This window comes from Apteryx mantelli, chromosome 16, assembly GCF_036417845.1.
Source record: "Apteryx mantelli isolate bAptMan1 chromosome 16, bAptMan1.hap1, whole genome shotgun sequence".
Lineage (NCBI taxonomy): Eukaryota > Metazoa > Chordata > Aves > Apterygiformes > Apterygidae > Apteryx > Apteryx mantelli.
In genome coordinates this window covers 20,335,591-20,348,951 of record NC_089993.1, presented here as the reverse complement: position 1 = coordinate 20,348,951, position 13,361 = coordinate 20,335,591, and the positions used below count along the sequence as shown (strand labels likewise).

At 46.7% G+C, this 13,361-nt stretch overlaps 1 protein-coding gene across 1 annotated transcript; it reads right to left on the bottom strand.

The window, feature by feature from the left end:
• Positions 1-5,701: 5,701 nt before the first annotated feature.
• Positions 5,702-11,325, bottom strand: GFER (growth factor, augmenter of liver regeneration). Its single transcript, XM_067306420.1, has 4 exons — positions 11,098-11,325; positions 10,030-10,244; positions 8,556-8,840; positions 5,702-5,882 (listed from the first exon to the last, which is right to left on the bottom strand). The coding sequence occupies exons 1-3, from the start codon at positions 11,299-11,301 to the stop codon at positions 8,678-8,680; spliced, it is 582 nt and encodes a 193-aa protein (XP_067162521.1). The 5' UTR covers positions 11,302-11,325; the 3' UTR covers positions 5,702-5,882; positions 8,556-8,677.
• Between the last annotated feature and the right edge of the window lie 2,036 nt (positions 11,326-13,361).

The window sequence follows — 13,361 nt, the reverse complement described above, 5'->3', positions numbered from 1 at the left end:
GCTGAGACCAATGCACCCTGCCTCACAGTTCCAGTGCTGCTGTTCCTGGATCGGGATCTGGCCCATAGGAAGCCCAGTAACAGTCACGGTAAGTCAACACAAATACATTCAGTAGGACTGACCAGATTTTCTGCGGCAGAGGACAGCAGTTAGATGCCCCGGTTTTACAAATGAAACAATCGGTTAGCCATGTCTACTGCTTTAACATCCTCAAACTAAAATACTGATGTGAAACTGCCTTGCCCTCAAAACAGTTTTGACGATGTATTTATAGAGAAACTGCTTCTGCCGAACACTCCAAATAAGCTCAAAGCAGGCACTTTGCAGCCGCGCGTGCGGCTGAGCCAGCCTGACTTCTGCCATGGTTTATAGTCCATTGACCTCAACAGAGTTCCATGAGGTCAGACGTTATCTTTTACACTGGCGTAGGTGGTAAAACGGCTTGCTTTTTATGTGCTGTCTGAACAGTACGCTTGGAGCAACACTTTTGATCTACGTTCATTTACTTGTTACTCTGAAATGCTTTGCTTGACATTCATTAGAGTTTGGCTAATATCGCTTGCAGCCATTAGTCTCTAGAAAAACAGGAGAGTCAATGGAAATCTCTCCGAGAGGTGCTTAGAAATTCATAGTGTCCAGCAACAGAGAGAATGGGCTTCCTGATTAATAATACCTTAGCGTGCTATCACTAGAAAGGATGGAGAGCATTAAGTAGCTAAGAGATCCAAAAATAACTGGAAAACCATTTATTAGATGGTTACTCATCCACATCTGAAATGCAGTCATTTCTGAGGTGGGATTCGGCAGTTACTGCGCAAGTATAAATACAAGAAAAATGTGCTATGAGAAAATGCAGAAAACTTCTCTAACTAGAATTGCTAGGGGAAGATTTGGATAGCAGAATTTAATTAATTGAGATAGCGTTTGTTTTGAACAGAAGAGTTAATATCTCAGCACTTGCATAAAAACCAAACTGAACAAAAACCCCCAGAGGGTTTCAAAACGCTTTCCAGTGGTGAAATCACAGGCTTGATATCTCATCTGGTAAATTTATTCTTTGCTTCTCAAAAAATTTCAGCACAAAAAGTTGGGGATTTTTTGCAAACCAGTAATCTAATCTGATTCGCTCACTGGGCTGAACACTTCAAGGTGAATGAGCACAAACATCCTGTGATGAGCAAGACAAAAGGGGAAAAGAAAATCTCTAGCTGTTTTGCAAACTGACCTCTGTAGGACCACAACAGCAAGTCATTGTGTAGGGCCTGACCAGAAAGTTGACTTCTGTGCTCGTCATCTGTTGCCTGCTCACTGTTTCAGCTAAGCAGGCATGGTAATGAGAGCTGGGCTGACAGCTACAAGGACACGGGGCAGACTCTGAGCAGCTCGAGCCGTGCTCTGACATGTGTAGCTCCTACAATTCTGTCTGAGCTACAGCAAGCTTTGCTGCCAAAGTTGCTCTCCCAGCTCAGTCATTTTGTTATTATTATTTCTGCCTATGTTACTTAACAATGTAAGATCCATAGTGCAAGTTCTGGGGGAAAAAAAGGTCCACAATGGTTGCGCAGTGAACATGGTATTTGTAGTGACATGCTGAAAACAAGAAATGCCTTTTGTATTCTAATTGAACACACAGCATATTAAACAGGTCCTTGGAGTTCAAAGGTAATGTAACTGGAGGTAAAGGAGATTTGTGGGGCTGACTGAGATGAGTGATTTGTGTTATGGTGACCAGTCTCAGGCCCAGGATGCATGTGAGCATGTTCAGATAGCCTCCTGAAAGAGATTGTCATCTAAATAGGAAATACAGGCAAAGGCTGGTGAAAGGCTGCTATTTTTATACTCATTTTGCAGAAGGGGAAGTGTGGCTCCAAAAGATGAAGTGACTTACCTGGAGCCTAGCAAGAAGTCTGTGGCCAACAGAGAGCTGAATTTTGATCTTTTGAATCTCAGCTAAGTGATCCAGCCATAGGGCCCTTCTCTCACATACCTCGTGTAGGGTATTTTATCCCATCTAAGGAGCATGACATGAAACACAGTCATAATATCCATTTTTTCATACCACCGGTAGCTTGGGCCCTGTGTCAATGATGGAAGCAGGAAAAGCCTGGGTTCTGCCAGACCATACTCAGTGTTTGAAAGGAAAGCCCCTGTCCACCACCATCCCATAGCAGGACTTGAGACCAGAGCTAAACTTGATGTTCTGGGAAAAACAGAAGTATCTGCCTGATGTCTGCTGTGAGAAGGGAGCTAATTTAACTCAGCTGTTTACTCTCTCAGATGTGCAAATTCAGAGTGAGGCTCCCATGGAACTCTTTGGAGTTTCTTCCTACCTCCTCCCATGCAGAAATGCTGGGTTGTATCCCTGTATCAACAGGTTTCCTGAAATCACAGTTGTCTTCTGGTATTCCCTTCAAATTCTCCTTCTTCCATAAAGCAACCAGAATAGACGATGACTTTGGCAAGCAAGTTCAATCCCTTCTCCTGACTGAAAGTAGTGCCCGTTTCATGACTGCTGTTTGCCTTTCTCCTTTCACGTGTCTGGTCTGTGCAAGTGACCATGCATGTCTGTGCATATATAAAAGAGATTATTGGTGCAGAATGGTTATGATGGAAAATCCTGAAAAGTTCAAATACCACCTGGAGAAAATTTCAGGAAAAACACCCTCAGAGCTGTGCCAGTATGGACCAGTTCAGCTTTAGGCAAGGTAGGCATCTGGCTCTCATTTGCTGTTGGCTCAGATCACAGGAGGAACAAGAGCAAGCTATGTTCTGGTTGCACAAGATCTAACCAGAGCAGTCTCTGCCATCAAGAGGACATCTGAAGGCTGGCCACAACTAAGTTGCTTTTGTACAGCAAGTCACCCAAAGGGCAGAGCGAGACAGACTTCTACTGAGGAACTGACTTCCACCCAGCACGGCAGGACTCACTACCTACTACAGCATTGACTTAGCCTGCAAGTGCCTCAGCGCTCTGCTGTCTTCTGGCTAGGTTTGTGAGATACCTAAAACAGTTCACAGTGCAAAACAAGTGATGTCCTGTATTACACACAGAAAATGCTCTGTATGGGAAAGTGACTGGTATAAAATCATCAGATAAAGTTCATTCACCTTTTCCAGTGTATTAATTGCTCAATAAGAGAAGCCAGGATTTCTCCATATACAAGCAGCTGGAAGTTAGGTAGGAAGCATGCTGGAAACAGCATTCAGACAGTACTTCATTATACTCCCAAGTACAGATTTTAGCTTCAAGCAGAGAAATAACACATCCCTCATTTAGGTAATTATAGAAGAGATATTGCACATGGTAGCTTATAACCAAACTCAGTTACTTTTCAGACTAGTGGCTTGAAACTTTAAGTCAACAAAATCTCTTCCCACAACCCACAGGAAAGGGACTAGCACAAGGTGAAACCTTTGTTATTTGGAGCAGTTTACAAAGCATAAAAAGAGAAATGAGAAAGTCAACTAAATATATTCTTTGTTGCCCTCTACTGTTTGCTTGGTTAAGACGCAAAGCAACTTTTCTGTGTAGCTCCCACAGATCTCCAAAGCACAATGCAGTAAAGGACAAGAAAAGCCAAGAAGCATGACAGTGTGTGATATTTGTGAGGGAAAACCTGGGACCACGATGAGACTTCCACAGTATGAGTGCTCCAAGGAAAAACAACAGCCTGTACTCTCACAGTGCACAGAAACACAGGGCACCTTTCAGGAGGAAGCAACGCAGCAAGGTCAGGAGAGAAAGGAGCAGAACTCAGCAGGCTTGAGGGCCATGACCACTGTCTGACAGCTAGACCATGCCAGATGCTGCATGCCCGGACAAACTCCAACCTGACTTGCAGGGCTGCATTAGCTAGTCTTCGCTAGCTCAATATGCACAGACAGAATCGTCACTCACCAAGGGGAACAAAACAGTTTCAAAGTTTGGCAGACAAGTACTAGTGCTTCTGGTTAACCTTTACCTCTAGATGAAGAACGTCAAGAATAACTCTAAAAATGAAGAACTGCTAGAAATAAGACGACAGATACCCTCAATACAAACAAGGGCATTGAGTCATATTTATCCTTAGCTGGAAGGAAACAATCGCCGTTCCAGAGTTTTGTAGTGAGTTTTCTGAGTTGCAGCAGATGTATCCTGCCTCATAACCACCATCATCGCTCAGGTCCCTTGGCTCTGAATTAATTGTGCGGCAGCGCAGACACCTGACTCTGCATGAGCCAGCTTGGAAGCAGCATAATGGTGTTCAGGTACACTTCCCTGTGGGACTCGCCAATTCAGGTCAGTGCTCTAGCTGATCGTAGTGCTGACCTCCTTCCTCTCTGACAGTGTTCTGGGTTCCTACTGCCAATTTGCCTATTTGCTATTAGTCGTGATTTTGCTTTGCATACTTTATCTTACTTCTCCTATTAGCCTAGAATATCAAGAGCTGACTTCACACACAACCTGGTTGGCAGTTTCTACTGAAGTACCAATTCCTGACTGCACAAAATACTGAACAGGTCCTCTCCGCCACTGCAGAGAAGAAGCCTGAACAACCATTCCAAAAATGGAAAAAAAAAAAAAATATATATATATATATATCAATGCTGATAGGAGGAAAGAAAAGGAAGTTATCAAACCCCACCCCGTCCAAAGCCTGGAGCACAGAACAAAGTCATGGCCGATCAGAGGATGGGGACTGTAAAACTTCCACAAGAGGAAGTATCACACACTGCCTGTAAGAGGCTGGAGCAAAACACACATGCAAGCAAAGCCGCTCCTGGGAATCTGACTGTACGCACCCAACACACTGCAAAGGAACAGCTAATCCCTGGAAAAATGTTAAAAGCATCGTAGTGCTTCTGTCAACATCTGCACTTGTTACTGCTCAAGGCAGCTCTGCCTCCCATTCATGAAGCAGGCATTCCCTCGGGGCTCCCTGCTCTTTGCTTTCGGGAGCTGCGGAGTGGTGGTGGGGGTGGTTAAAAAAAAGTCACCACAGCTACCAGTGCAAACCAGTCCATGAAGACAGTAAGTCCTATGGGAAGCTGGAGGTTAGCAGGTGCCTACTGCACAGGAGCAGCTCTTGAGTCAGGTCCCACAAGTTCCTCAGGCAGCACCTGCTCCTCCTCACTGTGCTTTGTCTTGCAAGGGCTCCTCGTATTAACAGAAAGCAGCTTTCCCTTTCCGGCAAAGGGGATGGGAAACACATGGTTGTGTGGTGAATATGCAGCTAATATAAACATGGCCCTTCAGGGGATGACACCCCCAACTGCCATCCTGCTCATATTAAGCAAGATTGGAGCTTACTCCCAACTACTGTTACCCTTAATGATGAAACATATGTCAAAAAACACTTGAACCCCATAAAAAATACCTCACCAGTCCCCAAATATAACCAAGCTACAAATTGATGGGCAAGGACCTGGTCTACAAAAAAACTCTGCATTTTTGTAGCTTCTTTGTCTGAAGAAAATTGCATCAGTTCAACAGCTCAACAGAGAAGGACCAACTGCAGCCCCAGCTTCTCTGATCAATACACACACACAGAAATACACAACTGATCAAGCTCAGGCAGCAATATACGGCCATGCACAACATCAGACACCCCAGCATGTCAGGATGGCTTTTCATAAGGGCTCATGCAGTAGGGAAGCCAGGAATGCACTCGGTTGCTTTATTATTTTTACATCAACAGGAAATATAATCTGAATACATATATTTTTAAAACTAGATTTAATCAAGTGCTTTAGAAGAGAATTCACATTTTTTCCTTCTTTTCTGTAAACAAATACAAGTATTTTCAAAAAAAAATTTCATACATAAGATTAAACTTTTAGATGCAGTCCAAGCAGCAAGAAGATCCCCCCCCACAGTCAAGTCCACAGAGATGACGTTATGCCTGAGAAACACATGACAAGTCAAAGCTCTTCTGCAAGCCATAAACAGGAAAGAACAACAGAAAATGCAAGCACGTGCTTTACCAAATGGCCACTTAGCAAAGTTACAAATTGCCCTAACATCCTAGTACCCACAATTGGTAGTCTCATTATTAGGAGGCATTTGCTAAGGATACCAGCTTCAGCTTTTAAGGCTCTTCCCCTACCTCTGTTCCCTGCCAGAATAAACAGAGCAGCAGAAGGGGCTTTTCCTTCTGCACACCTCTACCTCCTTGACCAACGCAAGGCAAGATGACAAAAAGTTGTTCTGTTCCCACAGCTGGTCCCCAACTCTGATTTTGAGAGGGATGTCTGATTTTTTTCCCCTTTCTACACTCTTAAGATATGGACAGACGCACTAGTATGGTGGAGGGTTACCTCTCACCTGCCTGTCACCAATTGCATGCCAGCACAGGACAGCAGCGGTCATAAGACTTATCTGCAGAGCTCAAGCATGCTGGCATGAATAAGTGCATATCAGTGACCTGGCTCATTTTCAGCGTTGAAATGAGACAGGAGGTGTTTCACCAACCTATTTACACTGAAGCAGATTAGGAAGAAGTTTCATGATCTCCTCCATGGACAATTAAACCACCATAAAGAGTAGTTAAGGGCAGAGTGGAAAGGAAGAGCAATAAGTTCCTGCTTTAGCACATCAAGTCCAGAAGAAAGTGTCTCCCCATAGCTGCTAAAGCTATCCTGAAAGAACTGGCTAAATCATGACAGTCATGATTTAGTCAAAAGTGGTACGACAGCCGTTGTGTTGGTCCTCTCCCCACCAGCGGATACCAACATGCTTAACTCTGGAGATTTGAGTTTATTATTAAAAAGCAAAAACTAGGGGCTGGAATTTGTTTGTCCTAAGAAACTCAACATAATAGGAAAGTTCTTAGAGCTAACGACATCCCGAAGTTTTAAGTTGGATTGCATACATCACAAGATAACTATCTTCAGTTTTGTTAGTTTTGTATTTAGGAATGTTATTACATAAAACCTGCGATAATATGCAGTCACTTGAGTGTTACATATCTATAACATCTGTCTAATACTGTTTTAACAGGTCTAACTTGAAAGGACTTGAATATGCCATAAACCAGCTGAACATATTTGCAAAGCTCTGACTGCTTTTTTAAACACTGAAAAGCCCCATGCATGAAAGACTTAAGATCAAAGTTCTCAGATATGAGCTGTCATCTCCCTAATATTGTAAATGTATTACCTGTTAACATTTTCATGTAACACACTTTATCAGCGAGAGTAAATTTACAGGTGTACTGTAGTGCATGAAATAAGGAAACTCATTAAACATGCAAGAAAACATCAGCAGGAAGTTCAGAGGGAAAAAGCCTACTATCGTCATGGTTTGTGCAAACTCTTGCAAACTTTTCATAGCCAGAAATGCAATAAGAAGGCCATCATATTACTATTTTAAGAATGTGAAATTATTTTGACTTTTTTGTAAATTGTCTACATAAATACATTGTGGTATAAATCATTTATACTATTTCACTTGAATCTGAAATTCACATATATATCTCAATAACATACTGATGCAGTATAGATGACATAAGAAAAATACATATAGTAAGGATTCTGACCACTTTCTAGGGAGGGAATCTACTTTCGAGACTACTTTGAGTCCCCTGTGCAATAAATACTACGTAAAGCTGGCATCACAGTCTTAAGCAAAACTCAAATGCTGCAGGGGGTTGTAAAGTGCCTTTGTTCTGGGCACATTTTAGCTAGGGGTACACCAGAATATCAATCTTGTCAGCAAGTACCAGTCAAGAATTTCAAAACACAAATGATATCTCAGAATACTGTATGCTAAACAAATCTGAATACGCTTCATAACAGTTATCAATCTCTCTCAGCTCATTAGAGCTATTTTCATGACTGACAAAAGTTCACAGCAGAGATAGGGCATGGGGCAGGGCAGGTGGGGAACTGCTTCAAAAGAAAGTGGCTCAATAGAACTTATCATACCCTGTCCAAATCCAAACAAAATTAGCAATCAATTTAAAACACTTGAGTTTCATCCAGTTGATACTTCTGACTGACTTTTTTGCCATGCTTTAATTTCCCTTTCAACCAGATCCTCCTACATGATAAATTGAAACACAAAGACTGAATGAGAGATCTGGGTTCTGTGACCTTAGTATTTAAATCAAATGTACCTGCCTTCAGGCACTTTAGCAAATGAACGGGATGCAAGTTTAACAACAAGCACTGAAGATCTCTGAAAAAGAGATCAAGGACTACAGACTTGTCACAAAACACAGTACGAGTTTGCTGTATCAGAACAACAGAGATAAAGCAACACGGAAAGAGAGATGTGTTTTCTAAAACATTAAGGCAATGCTTGCAGATAAACGAAAAAATGCTGAAGGGAAATTCCCTACAACTAAGGCAGGGAAAAGGAACTCTAGTCACAGAATGCCCATAAAATAAGGAAATGTAATAATGAAAAAGTCTCTACAAGTTTGTCAGTAACTTAATTTCACAGGTTTCTGCCAATTCCTGTGCCAAATGTAAGGCCTCAATCCTTCAGATTATGGGCAATATATTCTGTGTGATCATTTATCAAAATACTCTTAGGATAAGATTTTCAAATTGTCTTTTACAATTGGTTTCACCTTTATTTCCAGAAGCCACATCAGTCATGCGCACATGCACACACACATTTACTTGCACTTCTCCTTGTAGTGACTTCAAACCAGAACTGGGGCTGTTAAATTTCCAGAGCAGTCTCTACAGATTAATCACAACTACCATCTTTCCAACCATCTCGCCAGCGCTCATCCACACGAGAGCAGTCAAATTCAGTTTTCCCCAGTTTCCTGTTTACTTCATTATGAAGAAGACACAACCACTGGGAGAAGTTATTTCTGTTGCTAGTATCGGGCTGATTTGTACGTAATCTGCGGACAGGGAAGAGGAAATAAATGTTATTTCTTTACAGTCACCAATCTCAATCACCAAAGCAGGAATATAGCACACAGACAGCTGGAGTCTCCTCTTCCATTATTGCAAGATGAGTCCCAAAGAGACCCCAGAACACAGCACATCAAGATCAGTGATCACCAGAGGCTGAACCTCCCCAATAAAACAACAACAGCTGCAACCAGCTTGGTTTCATTCAACTCCTAGTCTTGTTCTCAACTGAAAAAGATGCAGGAGTCAAACAGCCTATCCATGATGAGAAGCAAGAAATACTCAAATACCTCAATACACTCAATAGTAATAATAATAACAAAAAAAGATCTTAACTGTACAAGTGGAAAACATTGAGCAGTTTTTTTCCTACCATGTGACACCTGCTGACTTTCAGTCATTAATTAGCTTTCGAATAGGAAAAAAAAGTTTTTTCTCTATTCCGTTATATTTTGGACAAAGAATCAGCCTAGCTTATAATTTATTTAGCTCTAGTTACACCCAGTGCGTAGAGTATTCCTAAACACTATGCAAGTTTTCAGCTGTCTTTGTATTACCCAGCTGAACACTATTCAGTCTTCTCAGTGGCTAAGGAGAGCCTGTTTCTAGAGATGAAAATCACCAATTTGATATCCCCCAATATGACAAAATCTGTTGCCACTCAAAGATACTTAATTTCATCACTAACCAAGATAAATCAGTACCCACTCCATACTATTTGACTAGTTTTGGGTTTTTTTTTAAACACATTCATTATTTGAAAAATAGGAGTTGAAATTTTCTAGAAATATGTTGACAGTAACAGCCCATTTCAGTCTTTGGCTCCACTGCTGAGATCGCCAGTGAAAGCACGTTTTTGAGGTAGAAGCACACACTTACTTCCTGAAAGCCAAATTAGCCCCAGTCTAATTCCATAACTAGTCAGGTCAGGTTTGAACCAGAAAAAACTACAAAACCTCTTCTGGGAGGTGTTGGAGGCAGCACACGATTTAACAGCACTAGAAAGGGCTTTTTTTTTTTTTTTTGAGAAAGCATATATGTGGTTTATGCAAACACGGAAGAAAAACAGTTCAGATGGCTATAAACCCCAACTATAAGAAGAGCCGATGATATGCAAACAGCCACCACAGTCACGCATTTCAGTAGCGACCATAAAACACTGATAGAGCCGCTCACCTTTCCCTCAGATCTTCAGCACAGTGCTCGCAGGGATAAAACTTGGAGAAGAGGTTGACGAACTGCCTCATCTCGCGCTGCTGGGCGCCAGTGGGCTGCTCGGGGTAATACGCCGCCATGGTGTGGAGGAAGGCCCAGGTGCTGCGGCCCAGCTGCTCGCTGTCCAGGGGACAGTCCGGCGGCGGCTCCTTCTCCTCCGCGACGGCGCTGGCGTCCTGCAGCGGGACAGAGGGTGGCAGGGGGACATCAGGGTCGGAGCCCCTCACACGCGGGGGCTGAGCGGGGCGGGGGGAAAGGCCTCTTCGCACCCCGACGGGGAATGACAACAGGCCCCTGCCAAACCTGGGGGGTGACAGAGGCCACTGTGTGGGGCAAAAAGCCCGGGGGGGGGCTCCAGTGGGGACGGGCCCCCCCCTTCACAACCCCCCTCCCCCCGGGGGGGGGGCTCCGGTGGGGACGGGCCCCCCCCCCACAACCCTCCTACCCCCGGGGGGGGGGCTCCGGTGGGGACGGGCCCCCCCCTTCACAACCCCCCTCCCCCCGGGGGGGGGCTCCGGTGGGGACGGGCCCCCCCCTTCACAACCCCCCTCCCCCCGGGGGGGGGCTCCGGTGGGGACGGGCCCCCCCCTTCACAACCCCCCTCCCCCCGGGGAGGGCTCCGGTGGGGACGGGCCCCCCCCTTCACAACCCCCCTCCCCCCGGGGAGGGCTCCGGTGGGGACGGGCCCCCCCCTTCACAACCCCCCTCCCCCCGGGGGGGGGCTCCGGTGGGGACGGCCCCCCCCCCCACAACCCCCTTCCCCCCGGGGGGGGGGGGCTCCGGTGGGGACGGGCCCCCCTCCCTTCACAACCCCCCGGGGGGGGGCTCCGGTGGGGACGGCCCCCCCCACAACCCCCCTCCTCCCGGGGGGGGGGGGGGCTCCGGTGGGGACGGGCCCCCCTCCCTTCACAACCCCCCGGGGGGAGGGCTCCGGTGGGGACGGGCCCCCCCCACAACCCCCCTCCTCCCGGGGGGGGGGCTCCGGGGGGGACAGGCCCCCTCCCGCCGGGGCCGGGGCCGCCGCCTCACCGCGCCGCCCGGCGCCGCCCGCCTCCTCTGCTCGCGCAGCCAGCTCTTGAAGTCCGTGCAGGCCCGGCACGGCTTCCTGTGCGGCTCCTGCGCCCCGGAGCCGGCGGCGGCGCCGGGCGGGACGGGGAAGGGGAAGGCGAAGGAGCCGCTCTCGGTGCCCGGGAAGGACGCGGCGCCGCGGCGGCCCTCACCGGGCGCCGCCATGTTGCGGCCGCGGTGCACGTCGGGCCGGGGGAGGCCGCCATGGCGGGGGCGGGGGCAGGGAGGCGGAGGAGGGGCTTTACCTGAGTTTCCCCCTTTTTTACCTGGGCTATCCGTCCCCTCGGCGCTCCGGGTTTCCCTTTATCCCCTTTGACTCCTCACAGGGAGCCAACGGGGGCTGTGATGGACCCGGCTCACGCACACACACACACCACATCCCATGTACACCCACACCGCGTGCTCCACACACGCTGTGTTCTCCACACGCCATGTCCTCCCCACACCGTCCTCCACACATGCCGTGTCCTCCACACACTGTGTGCTCCACACACTGTGTCCTCCACAAGCCATGTGCTCCACACCGTGTCCTCCACACACCCTGTCCTCCACACGCTGTGTCCTCCACACACCATCCTCCACACATGCTGTGTCCTCTGCACACCACGTCCTCCACACATGCCACGTCCTCCACACACATCGTGTCCTCCACATGCTGTGTCCTCCACACACCATCCTCCACACATGCTGTGTCCTCCACACACCACGTCCTCCACACACCACGTCCTCCACACACCCTGTGTCCTCCACACACCATGTCCTCCACACACATCATGTCCTCCACACACCGTGTCTTCCACATGCTGCATCCTCTACACATACCATCCCCCACACATGCCGTGTCCTCCACATGCCACGTCCTGCACACACGCCGTGTCCTCCACACACTGTGTCCCCCCTGCACACTCCACATCCCCCCCACACCCCATCCCCGCTGCCGATAGCTCATTAACGCCAAGTCCGGCGGCGGTACCAGTGCGGGCGCGCACAGGTGAGCGCCGGCGGGATCCAACCTGCCCCTTTAGGTCTCTGCTGCATGTGCCGAGGAGGCCAAAATTCGTAATTTCTGTGTGTTTGTGAAATCGTTGCTGTGACAGAAGACCGTGGTCGCAGCTATATAATCACATAGCCGCAATTTCATCTGCCCCCGGAGCTCACTTGGAAAGACAGTTTTCCCGGATTGCAGGTGAGAAGATCTGGCCTGATTATTCTCTCAAGCTGTGTTAAACACTGCACACAAATCTGCTCATTTGTATAATTTTTAATGATATTGCACCAGGTTCAGTTTTGAATCTCGTATTTGAAGAGAATAGGATTGGTTTTCCGTCCTGTAGCGTGTCCGTGTGCTAGCAAGACGAGCCGCTTTTGCAGCCTTCTCGCCAGCGCTCGTCCACCTGGGAGCAGTTAAAGAGAGGTTTGCCCAACATTTTGTTCATGTCGTTATGAAGCGCACAGAGCCACTGGCATAGGTTCTTCCGGCTGCTGGTATCTGGCTTTTTCGTGCTTAAGCTGCAGAGGCGGAAAAAAACAAACACAAATGATGCCCATGCAGAATCAATGAATTCACTGTCCAGACAAGGAAAGACTAAGACGTAGCCTGCTTTGCTCTATAAAACATCCAGAGACTACATTCAAGCTTCCAGAGTTCTGCCTTCCACCTTGAGCAGAAAAAAACATAATTCAGATCAAGGGGGACATACCTCCTTTGCAGTCTGTATCTATCTGTATAACTTATTTACCATAAATACAAAGGTATCAGTAACTGCATAATTTTCACCTCTTCAAGCCCTGCAGGTAATGTGTGCTGTTCAAGCAGGGCAAAGTTGAGCTGTTCCAGGTCCCCTCATTGCTTTGTCATTGTAAAAGCCTTAAAACCCTTAGCGCACACTAATATTTCAAAATCCTTTCAGACCAGCTCCTTATATCATTGCTAGTTGTCCACATTCTTTGTGCTCCTGGGTACCAAGCTGATCAACAGGCTGCACTTAAGAGAGCTCAGTGGCGCAGACCAGCTTTCCTGCCTGAAGGTTGTGTTGAAGGGGGCCTGAATATTGTCCCAAGTGTAGTGATTTAATCAACAATGTGATATTAAAAAAAAAAATCCATTAATTTGACTTATGCACCAGTAGCAAAATGTCTCCATATCAAATTTTGCATATTTAAATCTGCCACATGCTCGTATTTAGATAAAAGTCTATTGAGAAGGGATTTAGTTTACCTGCTCC

What these genes read in the sequence shown, in the direction of transcription:
- GFER (XM_067306420.1), bottom strand. Translation starts at nt 11,301, where the DNA reads ATGGCGGCGCCCGGTGAGGGCCGCCGCGGCGCCGCGTCCTTCCCGGGC. An exon ending in GGGCGGCGCCGGGCGGCGCG is followed by an intron (nt 10,245 to 11,097) that starts GTGAGGCGGCGG and finishes GTCCCGCTGCAG; the next exon opens with GACGCCAGCGCCGTCGCGGA. An exon ending in GCTGAAGATCTGAGGGAAAG is followed by an intron (nt 8,841 to 10,029) that starts GTGAGCGGCTCT and finishes CCCTGTCCGCAG; the next exon opens with ATTACGTACAAATCAGCCCG.